Source organism: Periplaneta americana, chromosome 9, assembly GCF_040183065.1.
Source record: "Periplaneta americana isolate PAMFEO1 chromosome 9, P.americana_PAMFEO1_priV1, whole genome shotgun sequence".
NCBI lineage: Eukaryota > Metazoa > Arthropoda > Insecta > Blattodea > Blattidae > Periplaneta > Periplaneta americana.
The window spans coordinates 175,003,122-175,027,119 of NC_091125.1; the positions used below are offsets into that span (position 1 = coordinate 175,003,122).

The 23,998-nt window shown below is 35.5% G+C and overlaps 1 protein-coding gene across 12 annotated transcripts in view; it reads right to left on the reverse strand.

The window, feature by feature from the left end:
* Positions 1-23,998, reverse strand: part of LOC138706753 (diacylglycerol kinase theta) — a 254,529-nt gene that overhangs the window by 53,963 nt on the left and 176,568 nt on the right. For all 12 annotated transcript variants that reach the window (XM_069836403.1, XM_069836402.1, XM_069836406.1 and 9 more), the window contains one exon: positions 2,721-2,828. In XM_069836403.1, the coding sequence (XP_069692504.1) occupies positions 2,721-2,828 (108 nt within the window). The remainder of the gene's footprint in view (positions 1-2,720; positions 2,829-23,998) is intronic.

Genomic DNA, 23,998 nt, shown 5'->3' on the forward strand with positions numbered 1-23,998 from the left:
TAAAGCCTAACTGTAGTAGAAATAAGAATATAGCGTGCGAGTAGGTAAATCTGTTAGGTGGGTCTTGTGATAATGCACACTTTACTCTTTTTGAACACTTGTATCCAACCTCAACTCTCTCTGATCAACACCACTAAAAAGAACAGGATCTCCACAACTAGATACGAGCAAAATTATTCATTTTTAAAAACATAATTACATATATGTAGGCCTACGCATTTACCACACAGGCTTCCTTTGATTAATCTCATTTCGATTAACACCGATATAATTTATTTCCTTACAAGGCACACTTCCCCCTGTACCAGACATCAGTAAATATCATAATGCAGACTCGTGAACTGCATTTCTTGAAAACAAATAAGGTGAATTTATGTAGCAGAAAATATGTCCATACGGTACCTATCTGAAGTCATTATGATTTTAAGTACAGGTATTATAAAAAATAAACATTTCATCATTTATAGTGCGGGATATTTCCCTAAAATAAGGAAATATTAACTTCCGGAATTATACAACACTGTTTGGTTCTAAAATAATGGCTATCATAACATTTGAATTATACATACAAGTTTGTCCTAATTTTCTGCTGCCTTGTTACAGAAGGGTAAGGCTTAACTAAGGTCCTACTCTCGAAAACTGGCATGTGAGGCAAAATCAATTACCTCTGACCATAAAATGACAAAGGTGATGAATATATGATAAAACTATGGTACAGGTTTATATGATATTAATTTTAAGCAGCCTACAAAATTCTCTATTGTCGTTATTATTTATTATTAAACGAGAAAAATTCGTCTTGGCACTGGGGATCGAACCCAGGACCTTCAGTTATACGTACTGAAGCTGCCGGACCTCCATTCTCAGCACCGGATCGAACTCCTCTCTTTAGTTTTTCCCCTTATTGGCCCACTCCATGTTTCGACATTACAGTACCGGTATGTCATTAATAAATTATACAGGAGCACACTCATATACTAAGTGACTTGGCAGTCTGGGAACAGTTAGACAATTAGATCTATATGATGATCTAGAGCAGCAGTCATCAGAACAGTGCACTCTCTGGCTAGCATCTCTTAGAGCACCAGTGTGCATCCAGGGCTGCTGGCAAGTATGCTTCCTCCTGCCCGAAGTGCATACTGCTTACCCGTAAACGAGTGCTGATGACCACTGATCTACAGCATTCAGTACGTATAACTGAAGGTCCTTTAATAATAAGTATGGTACAGGTTGCCTGGCTTTTTTCCCTTCCAAAGTAAGTCGTACTAATAACTTCTGCCACTCCCGGCTAAAATTTTAAGTAATTGATTAACTAGCGGACTTACTCATGTTAACTATTTAAGTCTGTGCGGCTTACAGCTGTTTCGGTGCTTCATCACACCATCCTCAGAGCCTACTAGATCTCGGCGTCATCTCGAACTTCTCTGCCTGTTGTGTGGGTGCGTTTGATTGTTGAAAAGTGTTGAAGAGTGGAGTCAAATAGTGTGTGTGTACTGAAATTGATCTGTGTGTTGAGAATTTGATCGGGGTGTGTTTTAGTGTGTTTGTATATTTCGTATTGTTCTAGTGTGTTGAGTTTTTGGTTCTTGGGTTGTATGTGTAGGATTTCCATGTCCGCATTTATGTTATTGTATGTATGGTTAGCATTGGTTATGTGATCGGTGTATGTAGATGTATTGTGTCCTCTGGTTATTGCTTTAATTTATTCTTTGTAGTGTGTTTGGAATGATCTGCCTGTCTGTCCAATGTAGAACTTGTCGCAACTATTACATGTGAGTTTGTTTGTATACACCTGTGTGGTCGTATTTATTTGTTTGTGTTTTTTGTGTGTTCAGATGTCTTTGTAGTGTGTTTTCTGTTCTGTATGTTATGTTGTATTTCTGCTTTCTGAATGAAGATGCGATCTTATGTGTGTTTTTGTTTTCATATGTTAGTGTGATGTATTTCTTGTGTTCTTGTGTTTGTGTTGTGTTTTGCGTGTTTTTGTGTTTGTTAAGTTTTTGTTTTGTCTTTCTTATGATGTTGTCTATTATGTTTGGATTGTAATCGTTTTCTTGTGCTATGTATTTGATTGTGTTCACTTCTTCATTGTAGTATTTTTGGCTCAATTTTAATGCATGAGCCTCGTACTGGACATAATATATGCTATTGGTACCGGTAACTTAAGATTTTCACACAAATAAAACAAGTATTAAAGATGTAAAGGAAATTGTTCATATATCATCCATCTGTACTGTAATTCGGAACATTGTAACAAGAGATATTGTGTAATGCTCTGTGAATATAATGCACAGTAAGGAAAGAGATGGCTCTCTAAGCTCGTCTTAATAGCATTAACAGATTTCTGACAACTAACTTTGTCTATACAAGCTGTTATTATTATTATTATTATTATTATTATTATTATTATTATTTTATTACTATTATTACTATTACCATTATTATTATTATTATTATTATTATTATTATTATTATTATTATTTTATTACTATTATTACTATTACCATTATTATTATTATTATTATTATTATTATTATTATTATCTCTCCTAAATATTTCATTCTGACACATATGCACGTCACTATTAGGTCACAAGCCGCACTCCTCTTGAAATTGTTGCTTTCATCTATTTCTTCGTCCAAATACAACCTAAGATCTCTATAAGCATACACCTCGTACAAGATGAAGAGCTAGTGAAGGTACAATTCAAGTCTGCTTACCTTCATCCCGGTCCTCCTTTTCCTTGCCCTTGTCCCGAGTGTGTGGGTAATCATCGTTGTCACGGGAGCGTGTGTCACCACTGCTGAACTCCTCCGAGATGCTGCGGGCTAACATCAATCACAAACTCAAATAATTACTGACTTGTGCGGATAAATCAACGCAGCATTCACTGATGCATAAGCAGGCCAAGTTACGTTTAGATAACATGTATTTGATAAAACAGGGGCGTTCCAAAATTCGACAAGAACTGTTTCTTGAGATACAAAAAAATAGATTAACATCTGGCTTTATGGTACCCCTCCAACAAATTAAGTAATTGGCTTATCTTCGTGCTGAGCGTAGAAATTAATTTAAAACTTAGAGGTGCTTCAATTTGTTATTGTTCGTCATCTTTGTCATTCTTTAACATTAGAGGCAATTGGGAAAATTGGTTACAATGCTAAATACAAACCTGGTGTGTTCTTTGCAAACACTGATTACTACAGTCTTTTGGAATAAAAAACACCACAGTAATACGTTCCTGAAAAGACATAGTAATGGTTTTAATTACAAATGGCTTTTAAGGAACCCGAAGGTTCATTACCACCGTCACATAAGCCCGCCATTGGTCCCTATCTGGAGCAAAATTAATCCAGTCCCTACCATCATATCCCACCTCCATCAAATCCATTTTAATATTATCCTCCCATCTATGCCTTGGCCTCTACAAAGCTGTTTTCTCCTTAGGACTTCCAACTAACACTCTATACGCATTTCTAGACTCGCCCATACGTGCTACATGCCCTGCCCATCTAAAACGTCTGGATTTAATGTTCCTCATTATGTTAGGTGAAGAATACATTGCGTGCAGTTCTGCATTGTGTAACTTTCTCCATTCTCCTGTAACTTCATCCCTCTTAGCACCAAATATTTTCCTAAGCACCTTATTTTCGAACACCCTTATCCTCTGTTCTTCTCTCAAAGTGAGAGTCCAAGTTTCACAACCATACAGAACAACCAGTAATACAACTGTTTGATAAATTCTAACTTTCAGATTTTTCGAGAGTACACTGGATAATAAAAACTTATCAACAGAATAATAACAAGTATTTTCCATATTTATTCTGCATTTAATTTCCTCCCGAGTGTCATTTATATTTGTTACTGTTGCTCCAAGATATTTGAATTTTTCTACCTCTTCGAAGGATAAATCTCCAATTTTTATGTTTCCATTTCGTACAAAATTCTGGTCACGAGACATAATCATATACTTTGTCTTTTCGGGCTTTAATTCCAAACCTATCTCTTTACTTGCTTCAAGTAAAATTTCCGTGTTTTCCCAATCGTTTGTGGATTTTCTCCTACCATATTCACGTCATCCACATAGACAAGAAGCTGATGTAACTCGTTCAATTCCAATTCCATGGCATATTCCAGAGCGAGGTTAAAAAGTAAAGGTGATAGTGCATCTCCTTGCTTTACCCAGCAGTGAATTGGAAATGCTTCAGATAGAAACTGGCCTATACGGACTCTGCTGTAAGTTTCACTGAGACACATTTTAATTAATCGAGCTAGTTTCTTGGGAATACCAAATTCAATAAGAATATTATACAAAACTTCTCTCATAACCGAGTCATGTGCCTTTTTGAAATCTATACTCCCATTTTTTCTCCAATATCTGTCGAATACAAACATTCTGATCAATAAGCGATCTATTGCGCCTAAAATCACACTGATGATCCCCAATAATTTCATCTACATATGGAGTTAATCTTCTCAAAAGATTATTGGACAAAATTTTGTACGACGTCAATAAAAGTGATATTCCTCGAAAGTTACTACAGTTAGTCTTTCCCCCCCTTCTTAATTCATATTAATTCATTTACCGGTACATATTAAATATAAGCACGTAACGTTAGCAAAACAACATTTCCTCCCCCCCCCCCCCCGGTGCAGGATCCTCGAGTCGCCCTATTAAAGTGCAATATCTCACATTAACATCTTTAAAATTTCATTATTCACTACAGGATTTGGATCTTTCAATCGTATCGTAATATTCACAAAACATGCACTTTGAATTACCGGTACTATGTGAAATTACAATCGTAAGTCGCAAATATATTAATTCATTTTAACTATATGACTCCTCACAGCAAGCTTCATTGAATGATGATGCAGTTCTCCAAAATATGTTTTTTCCCGCAATTGTTACGAATTTAGTGAATTCCTATCTTTAAAAAATGCTCAATGTAAAATATTAATTACAGGTCTGAATTATTTGATTAAAATACTAATACATGTGAACTTACATTGCCAAAGACTCATTGAATGCTATCCTACAAGTTAATTCTTTTCATACGAATTTCAATGAAAGTGTTTGTAAGAAGGAAGCTAAATTACTTACTATAACAACGTGTTCAATCACTGTAATGACACTATCAATAAACAAAGAATATTTAATACATTAGTTACTGGTATTATAAGACATATTTTAAAGAGCGCTAAAAATGATTGCCATACAAAGGTAAATACATTCTGAAGCAACCTGGATTTCTCTGTACCCAATTCTTAATGCATCAGTGCAATGCTCTTCTTAAAATCTAGTACAACAACTTGCCACTTTTAACTTAAATAGTGATAATATCTTATCAGCCTGATCTCAAACATATAAACATTTCAATTTCAAAATCTGCACTCTATCAGTTCTGCAAACCTAACCCACCTTAGGTTTATAGCATATGAGAATTTTTTATTAACACTATAACCATTAGAACTTCAGTTAAAATTTAATTATAGTTTGTAATGTATTAAACAAAGTCAAATGAATTACCAGGCTGATAGGCTAGAATCTATCATGTGGAGGGTAAGATAAATGTTGCCGTGACTGGATCTGTGATCCCCTGTGTTCAAGTCCACACAACTGACTCTACAATGACAAACATAAAAGCGTAAGAATACTTGTATTTGAATTTGTGTGATAGATATAGACGCAAGTAAACTGTATTAAAACTGCAAAGTAATAAAATTGAACAAGAATGTCGATACGATTCCAGGTTGGGGCGAAAAAAAGAGAAGGAGAACAGAAACTGTGACTTAAAGACATTAATTAAATTTCAAATTCTATCAACTACAAATTGTTCATGGAAATCTCATTGTTTAATTTTTATATTAGAATATCCGTATCTATGCTATACACAAGTATGATACAACCATATACGATATGGTACGAAATATGTTGTTCACATCTTTAGAAAAACAGACAGGCAGACAGCCATGCAAGTAATGTTCCACAAACATTCCTTTAGAATCAGAAACAAATAATGTTTTGGGTTTGTTTGGATACTATTTCGAACTGCACTAGTATTCCAAACATCAAATCCTATTGCTTTTTTATTCATCACTCACGCTAATATGAAATATTTTCGACTATTTTGAGATTTATTTTTTAACTGGTTATTTAACGACGCTGTATCAGCTGCTGAGTTAATTAGCGTGGATGGAATTAGAGATAGCGAGATGAGACCGAGAATTCACCATGAATTACCTGGCATTCACCTTACAGTTGGGAAAAACCTCGGAAAAACCCAACCAGGTAATCAGCCTAAGCGGGGATCGAACCCACATCAAGATCAGCAGGCAAACACGCCAGCTGCCTGAATTGCTGGGGTTTTAAGAGGCATTAAATAAATGACAGGGATTATACAAAGCTAAAATGCAGTTGTAAATATTGGTAACCTTGGCAACAATCAAGGTACTCTGCTTCCATCCACAACTAAGTGAAAGGCTCTTTACTTTCAATATACAAGTCTTAGCAGCTTATCTTGGAGAACATAATATCATCATATACCGGTAATAAATTCCTTCAAATATTTTGCAGAAGAGCGATACAAGAATTCTACACATTTAAATGCATCAACAGGCCTGCATGTCATAAGGGCAACATTTCTGTGTATCCCTCCACATTTTGATGTCATATCACACAAAACACTTACAACATCACGTTATGCTTATATAAAATAAGAATTGTAGCTGAGTGAAACCCAAGTTATACGCTTTCCTTAAATGTATTCTGTTTTTGGTTGAGTAGGTATTATTTCGTGGTTTAGGTATCATTTTATTTCACATTGACTTCACGATATTCATAGATCAAATCACTCAGTTTTAAAAATAATAGTAAGAAAGAGTACATTGGAAGGTAACTCAGGTTTCACTGTGTATTGTGAGTTCTTCAATTTATTTTTAAGATTACCACAAGACTCAGGATTATTGTCATTATTTATTAACTTTATTGCATCCATGAAAACAAATGCACTAACACTTACACTATGTAATCCAAGTCTGATCCATTAGCCTACTAGGCGGGTTATTAAATTAGGCGTTACATAATTGTTCTTACCATTTGTTTAGGTTCATTTTTGTATTGTTTATACACAGTCATGCATGATCAACTCAAGATGATCAGCTTTGCTGTGGCCACAAGCAACATAAAAGCAGCAAAGCCTGCAACACTGACACGAAGCAAGTGCGCCATGCGGCGACATGCACTACCAACCTACAACAAATACATACATACATACATACATTTTTATTTTAGTTTACATTATCATCATTATTATTATTAAACTATTAATAGCTTCCTTTTCCATCTTGATGGCTTATAAACAACTCCTGAAACCCCGTGCTCAAACATCTCAGAGCGCTCTGCAAAAGAGTTTCCAACATAAATGAGAACTAAGTGGTTCGAGCACTAATGGTGGTGCGAACAGAAACAACGAATAATAATCAACGAATGTTTCGTGGAAACTGACTGCTTACCAGTATAGAAAAGGAACAGGACGAAGATTATCCTATACACAGAAGGTATTTAAAATGAGTTTCCCAAATTTCCACTTGTATACTCGTGCTTATTTTCGACTTTATTAGTCTCGTGTGAATGTCTATTGCTCATGGAATACAATCCAATTATAATCTTTTGAATACTGGTACTTATTAAAAGCTGGCACTGACCTGTGGAAATTTAATCTCCTGTACATGAAATATTTTGATGTGGCATTTTGGGAAACCCTACAGCTTCCAGCCAACACTTCAACAGCTTAGACCTCCCCTGACGAGGTTCGTATCACAAACATACGAATGTGCCATTGCACCTATAAATATACAAAATTAAATTATGTTTTATTTAACGACGCTCGCAACTGCCGAGGTTATATCAGCGTCGCCGGTGTGCCGGAATTTTGTCCCGCAGGAGTTCTTTTACATGCCACTAAATCTAGTGACATGAGTCTGTTGCATTTAAGCACACTTAAATGCATCGACCTGGGCCGGGATCGAACCCGCAACCTCGGGCACAGAAGGACAGTGCTATACCAACTGCGCCACCCAGGACGACTAAATATATGATCTGACCATGTATGTGTCTGTTTTGTTGTCCTCCATTTTCCATTTTTTATGCAATCTAGTGATATGCATTATGTACAAGGAGAGGATACACAGGGATTCTTCCAAGGCTCGACTATGTGTCTATGCTAATACCCATCATTCCGACAGTCCCAATGATTCAGCTGCTTTGAATAATATCATACCTTATATTTCATTTTCTTACATTATTATTCACAAGACTGACAACATCAGTGAATTCATTTACTACCCGCCCAAGTAACACGAACTCACTTTTCTGCCTTCATTTATAAATAGTATGGTTTCAGTAGATGCTTACACAAATTTACATAAAACAGCAATAAGTAGCCTATATTCTAATTTATTTTTCTACTTACAAAAATTGGTGTTTAAAAGTAATATAGACTTCAAACGATATTACTGGTTAATAATAAGATTTTAAGCATAAACATATATTTTTTTTCTTTTAAAATTCTGTATTACCAGTATCTTCAATCAAATATTTATAACGTAATTCCTTTGTGCATATTTCTGCACTAATAATATTATGGGTTTACAATTACAACGAGAATGAAACTCTCCCTCAAGTCTTTGGTTTCTGTTCCAAAAGGGAGCTATGTGTATTATGAAATAATAGACACCACATGGACAAGAGGAACATAGACAAATGCTTTAGGACAGGATAGGGTCACTCAGACCCCAGGACCAGAAAGCCTACATCATAATGTCACATGTCTTGTTTCTCCCTCCACTATGATCTAGTAGAGGATAATCAACACTAGTAGATATAATGGCCGAAATTCAGTAACATTATGCAATACTTCAGCATGATGGATAAAAAAGAAACAAGGACATTATTATAATGAACAAAGGGACTGAATTATTTTGTTGCTTACAAAGACAAGACTATATTTTGCACAATTTGCAATAAAATACTTTCCTCCATAAAGGTATATGATGATCGAATGCATTTTACTAAAAAAACCGAAGAAAAAGAAAAAAATATATATGAAGAGTTTGCATCATTAAAAGCTAGCTTTGTTATTGCATGATTATTATTAATGTTATGTTATTACGATTACTATTAATTACCGGTATTATAAGTATAACAATAAACTACTAAAAGTGAGGGAACTGCTATATTTATATATCGAATTACTATCTACGGACCTGTATGCGTGCAAGGGGAATGGAGAAGTAGATATAATAACGAACTATACTCCTTGTATGGAGAGCTACCCTTGTCACGTGTTATTTGGATTAAGAGACTCAAATGGGCAGGCCATCTAATTAGGATAGAAGAACATCGAGTCCCAAAAAAAGTATTTTCAGAAGATTTCGGAAGAGGAAGGCCGACGGGAAGACCACGTAAGCGATGGGAAGATGGTGTATGTCAGGATGCACTACAAATCCTCAAAATCCGGAATTGGAGAGTCGCAGCACAGGATCGACAAGTTTGGTGGAGTGCAACTGGGGAGGCCATGACCCGAAAAAGGGCCGATGCGCCATAGAAGAAGAATATCTAATTACTTAAAAGAGATGGAATGTGGTCAATCTCAATATATTAATCGAATGATTAATGTACTATAAATACATAAAAGTAAAGAATTTGTTTAATTTTTGACGTTATGATCCTCAAAGAAAATATCGAAGAATTCCAAAAAGAATAAATGCCAATATTAAGATATTTCAAGGACTGTTTCACAATTATGAGAACTAAAATTCTATAAATGTTTGTTTAAATATGAAGTGTGATATTAGCTATAATTAATCTTTAAAAATGATTTTTAAATACTACGTGGGTACTTTTAAATGTTTTAGGCATTAGTTGTGTTACCAATAGTAACAGCAGAAGTTCCGGAAACAGAATTTGGGGAAGTAGTATTACTAGTATCTACTATTAATTAGCAGTAGAAGTAGTGGAAGAAATATTACTAGTACCTATTAACAATGGTGCACACTAGTAAGGTTTTGAGGACACCATTTGGGAAAAATTAAAAAAGGCTACTAACTAAATTAATTAAAAACTAGTAATGTTTGAGAGAAAAATAGTGAAAGAATTAGAAAGTTAGAGAAAATAAGAAAGAATTTTTTCAGATTATAATTTTATTTCGATCTATTCCATCATCGTAGTCCAGTGACTAGAATTCTGTACGATACTCACAAGGTGATGAGCGCGGGTTCGATTTATGTCTTGTGTTGGGCAAGCCAGTGGTCCAGGTAGGACAGAGGCTTTCTTCGGGAACTCTGATCCCATGTGGCATCCCAACAAATCTCCTTCATCATCTCAACTCATTGCGAGTGTAGCATAGTCGAGCCTTGGGCAATGACTGTCGGAAAATTTGGTCGACACAACTGATTTATATGAGTGGATGAACAGTTAAGCAGTGGCGTAGCATGAAATTTTGAGCAGGGGAAGCTAACTCAAGTTGTCTTTCATGCAATATGAGAAAACGTATTACAAAAATACAGTTTTTAAATAAATAGTAGTCAATGTCAAGTCAGCAGTCGAAGATTGGTTGGGACATCGTAAGTAACACCAATAAGGCATGACCTCAAATGAGACGTAATAAAATACGATTTCACGGTTTACACATATCTCTAACAAATAGACACGTATACGTATAACATTAGCTCACTCCCTGTCATACTTAGAGAAATCACAATATTAATATCATTACGTAAGTATGAGTCTGTCTTTTGGTTGCGTCCTTCATTGACAGCAAGGGAGTCGGTCATTTGGTTTTTAAGTCACACTTTTGTTCGTAAGTCAGTCTTGATAATACAATTGTCCTAAAAAATTCAAGTAAATTATTGTCAGGAACTGTTATTTCGCTCATTATTTATTATATCAGCCACAATGCACACTAACACTTCAACTGAACACAACTGACGAATAGGGATAACTCGGAAACTACTCGTACTTATTTTGAATGTTAAAGCTAGCTTCTTTTCGAGTCTTGCGGCTAGGATAGTTTAAAAGGGATGGAAAATCTGCGGGGTGGATTACACAGAAGAAACCGGTCTGCTTGGAAGCTGGTGTGTGCAGGCTTCTTGTTTACTGCTGCATCACAAATAATCCTGAGCTGCCGCATCACAATATTTAACGCGTAAATATAAATTCTATTAAAATTAATAAATAATTTTATCCATAAACTGCAGGTTTATTGTGAAATTATTATTAACTGGGGAAGCTAAGCTTTTTAGCTTACATTGACGCTACGCCACTGCAGTTAAGTACATGCCATTAGAGTAACAAAAGAAAAAAAAACTTTCTACCTATTCTCTATTAACTCCCCAAAATTTGTGCACGGAATTGACAGTAATAGTTATGGTGTTAGTAGCTATAGAAGTGAAATAATAGCAGTAGAACCAATAGTATTAGTAGTACTGGTACCAGTAGTAGTAGTAATGTAAAAATATAATAGTGGTATAAGGTAGTAATTGTAGTAGTAGTAGTAGCAACAGCAGTAGTAAAAGAAGTAGTAGTAGTAGTAGTAGTAGTAGTAGTAGTAGTAGTAGTAGTAGTAGTAGTAATGGCAGTAGTAGTATCGATTCTAAGATGCAAACCTGAACTAGCACCTTCATCTACAAATCAAAGCAACATAATATTTACTTTGCATAATACAGAAATTTAATATGAATATTATGCTGGATTATCAAAAGTAATTAATTATTGGATAACAATGACCTATTCACATACTACAAGGCGCATTTAAGATGGCGGGCTTTCTGGGAAGCAAACTCGATGATGGAATCTGGTTCACACTGTAGCGGTTACTTTTCTATTACCGGTACTTGATTGACTGTACTCACTGGAAGAAGCAGTGTAACTTTAAATACGTATATGACTCATCTCTTTCAAACACTCTTCCATTTTGTTCATTTTTAGAGAACTATAAGTGCACTTTCACTACTTTGTACATAATTTTTACAAGACACACTGACTATTTAAAAGAGCAATGCTTCATCATATCTTTTATGTATTAGCAAAGTTACAGAGAATTTTCGAGTTCATAAATAAGTTTGAGGAAGGAACACAGACAGACACGGCATGAAGTAGGACATAACTGCAATTTCAGAGAATCTGTTACCGGGTACCCATTTCCTACAAAATAATATCTATTATCAAAAAAGTGGCCCTCAATCTATTTCGAATTCTTTTTTCTCTATGGAATTTCTTACAAAATAATCTTCCAAGTTAATGTTCACATTGTATTTAGCCTTCGAGAATGAATTCTAATATTCCGTATTCATTTGCTGAATTCACTGCTTCATTGTACTTACTTACTTACTGGCTTTTAAGGAACCCGGAGGTTCATTGCCACCCTCGCATAAGCCCGCCATTGGTCCCTATCCTGAGCAAGATTAATCCAGTCTCTATCATCATATCTCACCTTCCTCAAATCCATTTTAATATTATCCTCCCATCTACATCTAGGCCTCCCCAAAGGTCTTTTTCCCTCCGGCCTCCCAACCAACACTCTATATGCATTTCTGGATTCGCCCATACTTGCTACATGCCCTGCCCATCTCAAACGTCTGGATTTAATGTTCCTAATTATGTCAGGTGAGGAATACAATGCGTGCAGCTCTGCGTTGTGTAACTTTCTGCATTCTCCTGAAACTTCGATCCTCTTAGCTCCAAATATTTTCCTAAAATGCTTATTCTCAAACACTCTTAGCCTCTGTTCCTCTCTCAAAGTGAGAGTAAAGTTTCACAACCGGTAGTATAAATGTTTTATAAATTCTAACTTCCAGATTTTTTGACAGCAGACTAGATGACGAAAGCTTCTCAACTGAATAATAACAGGCATTTCCCATATTTATTCTGTGTTTAATTTCCTGTCGAGTGTTAATTATATTTGTTACTGTTGCTCCAAGATATTTGAATTTTTCCACCTCTTCGAAGGATAAATTTCCAATTTTTATATTTCCACTTCATACAATATTCTGGTCATGAGACATAGCTTCGTCGTACACTTAATTTAAATTCAACTGCATTCGTTATATATTTCTTATTGATATTATTATGTCATCTAAGAGTTTTATGCATTGCCAATATTCTATTTCTGAAGACAGTAATATACTCAGAAACTACAAGTTATCAAGACACAATAACGTGAAGTGAACTAGATTGAGCAAGAAGACCTCTAGCTTCCACTGCTTCTCTATTTTTCATACTATTGGAGTATTCTTCGAGTGCTTCAGTCATACAAGCAAATCACATTTTGAAAAAGTGTAACCTTTATGTTTTGAAACCCATTTAGAATCATAATCATTATGATACCAGTGTGGTAAGCTGAACATCTGGACGTCAGCAAGCTCTTAATATTAATAAAGCTTAATTTCAGATCACTCAAGTGGATTGGAGTAGGCCTGCTTAAATAGTTTCTGAATGTGTCATGACTTCATCTACAAACTTAATCTTTTTGCAAACATCCAAAAGCACTAAATTACAACAGTGAACAAAAGCACAAGGGCTTTCCGACGTCTTTGTAATCAAGGATTATGTACCGTAGAAGGTACCTGATATAACAGATGCACTGTCCTGGGATTCGCTCAAATGATTCTTGATGTCTAATCCAACTGAACCTAAGAAATTATTTCCAAAGCTAAAACAGGTCATTCAGTTCTTCCAATTCAATAAAATCTAATTTCTTACACACAAACACAGCGAACACAAACACTCTCTTGTTCTTTGTGCCCTTCAGCTCTTGCCTCATCAACAATAATATTGAATACGTTTCTGTGATCACTGAGTTCTTTAATAATATCCCCAACAGTAATATTGACCGCAGACTATAACATTCAATTTTGGATTTTTTTCCAATGCTTTTTTGTATTTTGAAGATTGCACAGAGAAACTTAATTAGTGTCCTAAAATTCCCTTGATTACTGTATTAAGCACTTCACGGCAAATTTCACTTCATCAGTTTCACTTACAAGCTACCGGTACATTCCTTAAGGTCTCTCAAACTAGGTTTCGTCTCACATAATGAAAAGCACATCTTACTAGAGACTTTAATATTTGTCTGTTTTTCTCTCTCATGTCAGCCGAATGTAGCAACAAAGCCTGTGTTTTTAGCTTCCAGCCATCCTTCGTGTCTTGATAATGAAACCTTATGGGCATTTGAGTTTTCATGTTTAACTGTATGGTACTTAATTAACTAGCGGACTTACTCGTGTTAATTACATAGGATTTGTGCGACTTACAGCTGTTTCAGTGCTTCACGCACCATCCTCAGAGCCTACTAGATCTCAGCGTCATCTCGAACTTCTCTGCCTGTTATGTGGGTGTGTTTGATTGTTGAAAGGTGTTGAAGAGTGGAGTCAAATAGTGTGTGTGTACTGAAATTGATCTGTGTGTTGAGAATTTGATCGGGGTGTGTTTTAGTGTGTTTGTATATTTCATATTGTTCTAGTGTGTTGAGTTTTTGGTTCTTGGGTTGTATGTGTAGGATTTCCATGTCCGCATTTATGTTATTGTATGTATGGTTAGCATTGGTTATGTGATCGGCGTATGTAGATGTATTGTGTCCTCTGGTTATTGCTTTAATGTGTTCTTTGTAGCTTGTTTGGAATGATCTGCCTGTCTGTCCTATGTAGAACTTATCACAACTATTACATGTGAGTTTGTGTATGGTACTGATACCCATATGTATTATATAAATTATATAGGTACTACTTTATCGTGTTATTTGTTTAGAAGCGTTTGAAAATAAAACCGAAAATGGCATAATTTGTAACTGAATATTCTATTCAAGAGAATTTATCATACTAATTAATTTTCAAACATATATATATATATATATATATATATATATATATAATGTGTGTGAGTGTGTTTAGTTGGCCTGGATAGAACAATCGGTATAGTGCTGGCCTTCTGTTCTCGAGGTTGCAGGTTTGATCCCGGCCCAGGTTGATGGCATTTAAATGTGCTAAAATGCAACAGACTCATGTCAGTAGATTTATTGGCAAGTAAAAGAACTCCTACGGGATAAAATTCCAGCACACCGCGACGCTGATATAATCTCAGCAGTTGCGGCGTCGTTAAATAAACCATAATTTTTTTTATCTATATGTATATATAAAGCTTGGTTTGCAGTGAAAGACCTGCCCTTGGGCAGAACACAATGAATGAATGAATGAATATTTTTTTAGTTGGTTATTTAACGACGCTGTATCAACTACTAGGTTATTTAGCATCGATGGGATTAATGATAGCGAGATAGTATTTGGCGAGATGAGGCTGTAGATTACCTGACATTCGCCTCGGAAAACCACGGAAAAAACGCAACCAGGTAATCACGCCCAGTGGGAATCGAACTCACGCCCGAGTGCAACTCCGGATCGTCGGGCAAACCGATTCAGCTACGCTGGTGGTGTATAGCCTATATTTTTACAGGAAATTAGTTTTCTAGGAAAATTTATTTTTTGGGTTTGTGAACTTATTTTCACAATTTGGACTTAAAGCAAGAGGTTTTTAAATTTCAGTTTGCAGGGTTTTAGAATCGTGCTTACTAATGGAAGAGGAAAACTCATTTTGTTCGATTCTTGTTATTTTATTGCTACGAACATTAGTGTGATCTTCAGCAACACCACACAGCCCTACTGGTACTGTTTCTGTTTTTTCTTTATGTGGAAGTTTAATTAAACATCTATCTATTACTCTCTATGTAAGTTTACTGTAAAATAGTTGATAAATAACAGAATTAACTTGAACTATTATCACTTCGAATAGGTTGCAGCATTAACACAATTAATCGTGAACAAGGTACTATTTATCGCTTCACACTATCTTGACCACTGCAATCCAAAAACTGAACTCTCAAGTTATTTTATCATGCTCAACGTAGGGTCGACCATAGAAATTGTGGGCGCCCCCACAAACATATTTTGTGAGGGTCCTTCCTTCTCGCCACTATTTTAATGAATGTTGAAATACAATACTAAGAGAACAAGCTATAGAAATGTTATTACAATCTGTGGCAACACTGTCTAACATTACTGAAGTTGAAATATTACTTTGGCAAGAGAAGTAAAGAAACCCTCAGTTTATAAACATGTCTAATAATCAGTCTTACAATCAGTAAAGAAAATTAGATGTAATTTTAAAAAATAAGTACAGGTATATTTGAGTAATAATTTTAAAAACAATTCTGTTTGCTTGATTCCATTATTTCAAAATTAAAAACAAATCTAGGAATTTTGGGTGGGTTCTGCCCACCTGGCCCATCCGCTGGATAGTAATAGCAGTAATTAAAGTAGCAGAAGTAATAGTAAGGTTAGCAGAAGGAATGGTAGTAGTGATAAAGTAATAGTACCGGTACAGAGCCTTCACACACATGTTCATCTGTGAGTGTAGAGTCATATGTAGAGTTACCACATATCAGCATTTATGTGGACATGTCTGCTTTTCGATAATAAAAAAAAGGCGTCCACATACATTTTTGGAAATCCTCTAATTTGTCCGCGTTTTTCATATTGAAATCTTATTGTTTCGTTTGATCTCATGTTGCTGTTGCAGTGTAAGTGATTGTTAAATGTGTAAATGCGGTTTATCCAGATATATCTTTCATTTTGTTAATTGTAAATAGCAGTGAACTTATTAAGCAAATTATTAAATTCCATGGATTAGACTTACCATCGATTCTGTGAAAACTTATTTCAGTAAAATTTAATTTCCAACATTTTACATGCAAACGCATGTTTGAGTGTTTGTATAGTAAGTAACATGGAATTTAAATAACTGATTAAATGGCGATCTTACTCGTGTTAATTATGTAAGCATGTGCGGCTTACAGCTGTTTCGGTGCTATTCGACACCATCCTCAGAGCCTACTAGATCTCAGCGCTATCTCAACTTCGCTGTCTGTTGTGTGGGTGCGTTCGTGTGATGAAGAGTTGTGTCAAATAGTGTGTGTGTTCTGAAATTGATCTGTGTGTTGAGAATTTGACTGGGGTGAGTTTTAGTGTGTCTGTATATTTCATATTGTTCTAGTGTGTTGAGTTTTTGGTTTTTGGGTTGTATGTGTAGGATTTCCATGTCTGTATTTATGTTATTGTATGTGTGGTTAGCATTAGTTATGTGTTCGGCATATGTAGATGTGTATGTAGGATGGTGTCGAATAGCACCGAAACAGCTGTAAGCCACACATGCTTACATAATTAACACGAGTAAGATCTCCATTTAATCAATTATTTATATTCAAGTGTTAAAAGTAGTGTACGAAAGATTCAACATGGAACATGGAATTGTTAAAAAAAATTAGATCCAGTGATAAATATGTAGAAGCTGCAGAAGTCATATAAATGATGAAGTTCGTTGGTGAAAGGAATGTGCCAGATTTCAGAATGTGGTAACCCTAGCCATGTGGTGGCTGGAAACACGTTGTTTGCTGGCAGAGTCAGATATTCATACCCCTTAAGCCAAGCACACAGATTGCTCATGCAAATTACAATTACAATTACAATAACCAGCTACCTTTGTCATAGAAGATGTTGCAAATGATGTCGTGCTGCCACACATCTCTCACACCTTTTAAGAAAATTTGCATTAACAAACATTAGTTCTTCTTCTGAAATTGCTGCAATTTCCCTTCTTTTAATGTATTTCTGTTCTTCCAACGTATGGGGTTATTCCAATACACTTTATTTTATTTATTGTTTAAGTTCACCATAATTAGAAGTCACATACGATAATACAAGAACATCCACTGTAAGATCTCGAAATTAATGTGTCTAATAAAAAATAGCCATGTACCACTTTATTTGTTCAGGAATTGCAGTCCATCATAAAGTGAGAAGAGTAAATTTCTGCATCTGGATGTTGGATAATGTTAATAAAGGCTCTATTGATCGCATTTAATTTTTTTTACAGATAAAGCATAGTTTTATTTTACATGTTTATGTAGTGACATAGAACAATAGATACTGGAGTCCACGATCTTGTACACGAAATGCCAAAAATTGATGTATGGCGCGTAGTGAATGTTTACAGAATTATATTCTTGAAAATACCGTGAATGCGCAGAAGTGCCATTCTTAGAAGAATTATTTGACATTTAATGTACACAGGCATCTTTTCAACAAGACTCCACTGCAGTGCATAACCTGATCTCTCGTTTCTAGGCCTATCAACTGCGGAATTTTTTTTAGACAGGATCATCAGTAAGGGAATATGCCAACGCCCAGTGCAATCCCTACATCATACCGTAAGAATTATCACAGAAGTACCAAGCAAATCACATTGTAAACCACTGTTCATACAGGAGTCCATCTTAACAGTTGTTAATGAATATATTCTGGAACTCCTCCTTTACATCAAGAAAAATCTTTATGGCTTCACCAGTAGGATGGATAAACATGAGTATGATACTCGTAATAAAGAAAAATTGGGCATACCATTTTGCAGACTATCCAAAGTTAAAAGTAGTGCTAACATGTTGGGCTGTAGGATGTTCAACATGTTACCACAGGAAGCACAGGAAGTGTCACTAGACATATTCAAAGTCAAAGTGAAAACGTGGCTTTTTAGAAACCCATTCTATTCTGTGCAAGAATATTTTGAATCAGAAAATCAAGCTGTAGATATTTTTTAGGTTTCTTTCTCTGAATTGTATTATTATTTTGTAATATATTAGGAAATTCTCATAAATTGTTAAGTTAATTCTTGTTTTATTGTATATAAATGGAGCATATGAAATAATATTTGTGATCAGTGTGTTACAATTTTCATCTAGATATTAGCCTATTTTTGATGATCTTGACTCTCAATTGTAAACTCTAAGGACTATTTGTGATCATTTTGTTTTATGTTTAGTGTTGTAATAGAATAATTTTCATTTTTGCACGATAATTTCACACGTGTAATTTGACAATGTCATTAGCTTCTGCTATAACGACAGCTAATAAATACTATACTATGCGATTTCTATTTATGAGGGAACTTAAAGTAAAGTGTACCGGTATTGGTATAACCCACACATGTTGGAAGAACTGAAAGATAATATAAGAAGAAAAATTGCAGCAATTTCAGAAGAAGAACTAATATGTGTTAATGTACATTTTCATAAAATGTGTAAGAGATGTGTGGCAGCAAAAGGACTTCTTCTGTGACAAAGGTCGGTGGTTATTGTAATTGTAATTTACATGAGTAATCTATGCGGTTAAGTTAGTGTGGTATGAATAACCGAGTCTGCCAGCAAACAGTGTGCTTCCAGCCGCCATGAACGTCTGCTCTGTAGAATTAGTAGCAGCAGTAGGCTAATAGTTGTAGTAGTAGGCCTACTTGCAGTACTGGTAGTACCATAATAGTAGTAATAGCAAAAGTGGTACCGTACCGGTAATAGGAGAGAAGTAGACAGTCTTTATTCGTAATGAAATATGAAGTGTAATGTACCGGTAACACACAAAGTGAACAGTAAGTTATATCATTAATTTCAAGAGGTTTTTCTTTGAGATATTTCAAACAAAAAAGTTTAATACAATTTTGTTCGTTTTTGCTTCCTTTTTGAGATAAAATTGTTTTGTATGAAACATTTCGTAGCGTGTTGTGGGAAAGCCATTGATTTAATTTCCAATATGCAGAGCCAGTTTAATAGAGCAGTATATTATGATAATAAATGATTAAAAGGATTTTAGGTTTGTCCTTTAAATGTGCATAAATTTGATTCGAAGAAATGTAATATTTTAAAATTCCTTTTGAGAACGAAAAGTTACATTTGTTCAGATCAAATTTCTGCACATTTAAAGGACAAAACTAAAATTCTTTCAATCATTTATTATCATAATACACTGCTCTCTTAAATTGGCTGCGCATATTGGGAACTAAATCAATAGCTTTCCCAAAACTCTCTATGAAATGTTTCATATAAAACAATTTTTATCCTGGAAGGAAGCAAAAACGAGTAACATTTTATTAAAATTTTTTTTGAAATATCTTGAAGAATGTCCCCCTGAAATTGATGATGATATTACTTACGGTTCACCCTGTAGACGCTAATGAAATTCGAGTACCTAGACTATTAGTTCTTCAAAACCATTCAAATTTACTGAAAATCGAGACTCTCTTCCTATGTCAGTAAATTACTTTTATGAAATGTAGCGTTTGTATCGAGATAAAGTTATGCTCAAGAATTTTTATTTTGTTGTTCAGAATTGTGAGACATTTTTATATTCTAGCATGTACGTATAATATCACTAGCTGAGGTGGATAATTCAATAAACAGGTCCATGGATTCCTATTAGAAGGATAAATAGCATATGAACTTCAGACAAACCCACGGCAAAGACTTCGAACTTTTATAGGTATTTTTACTTCTGATATTTAAACACACTCTCGCAGTTTATTGTTGGTGTTGCAATGCTGGCTAACTTCACTAATTGATACACAGGACAACCGTCACAAAAGACCAGAAATATACACAAAATAAGTACAATAGGCTTACTTCATTTATGGTAAACTTAGACAAAAGTTTTGTGCTTGAAAATAATACTTATAAAAACACTAATCTCAAAATTATTAATAAGAGACATTGTTGTTTTATGTATTTCAAACTCAAATAATTTTGGTAGATGAACTGATGTTCAATAAAGAGCCAGAGACGGGAAGGTAATAGGAACTGCGAGCAATGTTGTGAACTGATATGGGCAAAGTGCTCAATTGTTGGGGATATTACTCCTCATGTAAAACAAGTGGTCTGTGATTTGTCCTAACACAATAAATTACGCAAATTAATACAAATTTGATTGATGGGAGCCAAGTTTTTCATGCGGATAAACAGATTTCAAGTACATATGTGCCAGTAGCACGGCTTGTTAATCTACGACATCATTGCTGTCAGTGAATAAAGACTTCACGGTTCGAAGATTGGCTCTATTAACGATTATATGTGTTTTTAAGCTTGACATGGAGGAGGGTCCAAAAGCTCGTACCACATATTGAATTGAATTGAAAGAGGAGAATTGGGAGGACAAATTTAAAAGGTACGTAAAACGCGTCCTTGCAAGGGGTTCGGGGCTGCAAGAAACTAAATATGTGAGCTCCAAGCCTGTTGGCCACTAGTCTCACTCCGGGTTACGCTGCTCCACTGAAGGAGCTCTAGAAAATTTTGAAGGGGAAAAACCGAAAATGGACGTAACCTCTTAGGTACCACATACGCGAGGGGACGGAAATGTAATCAAGTGATCACAGGACTGGACGAGGAAGAAATGGCTGGTGTAATCTGCACATTGAAGTGAACTGTGTCATATCGCAGTGCAGGAAGAGTCGAGAAGACTCATTTGTTTGCCATTAGGATGGCAGGTGTTATCTTAGAATAACTCTTCTCGGGTTCTCAGCCAGGTGAGTTGGAGATTAGATTCCAAGCTTTCGACGCCTAGCTCTGCCATCTGAAGAAGAGCTAGCCATCGAAAGCTTGGAATCTAATCTCCAACTCACCTGGCTGAGAACCCGAGAAGAATTATTCTATATCAAACGCCGGGAAAGCCTCAGGTCATACAGGTTTTATCTTGCGCACTGAAAGGAGCTTTGCCATTTCGCAGTGCAAGTGGAGTCGTGAAGACTCTGTCATCTGTTGTTCGATGACAAGGCAGGTGAAGGCCGTCAGAAGAAACGTCGTGAATTCTGAATCTGCAATTTGAAAGATTCCCTGTCCTTTCGCATTGCGACTAAATGAGTGACCTCGCACATTTAATAGACAATTTATAGGTTCTGAACTAGGGCATTACGTCGTCTGCTAGAAAAGGGGTAATATATTTGGGGAAGGGCATATAGGTCCGTGGCCCATTTCTTTTAGGGCTCATCCCAACATTTGTCTTAAGCATTAGGAAACTTCACATATTGTGCTTGCCACTCCTTTAAGTGGAAATGGTTGTTGGAGTCCTAATAGTGGCTTGATGTCATGCTGCTCAAGGGCCAGTGAAGTCCTTCCACTCCCCGAGCAGTGCACTACGCCTCCTCAGAGTGATGTCAGTCACGCCGCAACACTTGGGTGAATATTATTGAAATGATAATGATGGATACTGAGATGAAGACGACACTTCTAATAATTCGGGATGGACATGATTCATATAGGTAACAGAAAATAGCTGTGAGTCAGTCTGCTAAGTTAAATGTTAACAATACAAGTTGCAGGGTCTTCGTTTGAACCAACATTTCTCAGTATTGCATCAAAGTGAGATCAGAATATGTTTCAAATTGTATTAAACTACACAAGGATGTGTCCAACACGAGGGGGAAAAAAATAAATGTGAGAAACTGCAGCATCTGTCGTCAGTTTTGGATAACAACGTGAACTGTGTTTTACCTTTTAAATAAATGTTGTAAGATATGAATAACTTTCTACTACTGTAATTTTTTAATTATGTTGCATGCTAAGAGGTTATTTGTAATTTTTTTATAATTGAAGTTCTTAAATGGCTCCTATGTTAAATCGTATTCCATTTCGAAGTTAATTTTTCTAAGCGATTACTGATTCTTTTGAAATCTTCGCCATAACTCTTCCTGCAGTGCCTGCTCATATTAGTTGCATACCGTCACCTTCTTTAAGCACTAGATACAATAAATACCGCACAGTGCACGAAGTCTACAGAAGAATTTAGGATTTTAACTGAATATATTCAACGTCCTCTGATTGAGGTTCTGGCTGATGTGTACATCTATTATCAGGTAGTACATCTCACTTGACGATATGTGTCAGAGGAAGAACAATTGTTTGTACGCATGTGAAGTCTGGTTAGTGTAACATGTAGCTAGTCAGCGATATATGCAATGGAAGGGGAAAGGAACTGGCCACTCTACCCAGTTACTTCCTGGCTAAGTTGCCTCATGTGTGATGCCTTATTGGTGTCATTTATGAGGTTCCAATCTGTCTTCGAACAGTTGACTGAATAACAACATTCTCAATGTTTCGGATTCAGCATCAAAGAGTCGTGTAGCCTGCTAACGACAGATTGCAAACCAAACACAATAGACTAGGCATTTTGATGACAGAACTGGATCTGCAATATCAAGCCTTAATAAGCAGAGTGCGAATTGAATATTTTCTCCAGGGGGACATTAACATTTTTAAATTGCCGTTAAAAAAAACTGTCCATAATAACAGAAGTGTTGTTGTCGTGCTCAACTTTTATTAAACAAGAAATGAGATCATCATTGATTAGTAGGTATATACCTAAAATATACAATATGGAAACTATAAACTATGTACCTAAAGGGGATAAACGTTGTCCCTGGCAGGGACATACCAAGTTCTCCAGGGGGGACGATCCCCTGCATCCCCCCCCCCCATTAATTCGCACTGTTGATACTTCTTTACAATTTAATAACCACGAAAGAGCTAAATCTCAAGTATTGGAATTCAAGAATGTCTCAAATGGATTTGTGATGATTTGATGAGTATGATAAATTTCATTTAATGTGGGTTTGCAAAATCTACTTTTCCTCCTCTTCCTTCTTCATCATTATTTTGACATTCATAAAGGGTCCACTCTTTGTGGTTTCCTTTTTGCAGTTAATTCTTTAATTCGAAGTATATTCCAGTTTCTATTGTTTTCACGCATCTCCATTCCGTTGGTAGTCCAACAGCAGAAGATATCGTTGCGTGTGTAGAAAACATCCGTTACAGTATATGAAGGAGTGTTAATGGAACATTATTTTGTTTTGCTACGAAATGTTGAATGCACAAAAATGTAAAGCTAAAGTAACTGTGAAAACACAAATAAAATATTAAGTCCTTGTATTCGTACTACATACATAGGCATACATACATACATACATACATACATACATACATACATACATACATACATACATACATACATACATACATACATACATGTTCTGCCCAAGGGCAGGTCTTTCACTTCAAACCTAGCATTCTCCAATCTTTCC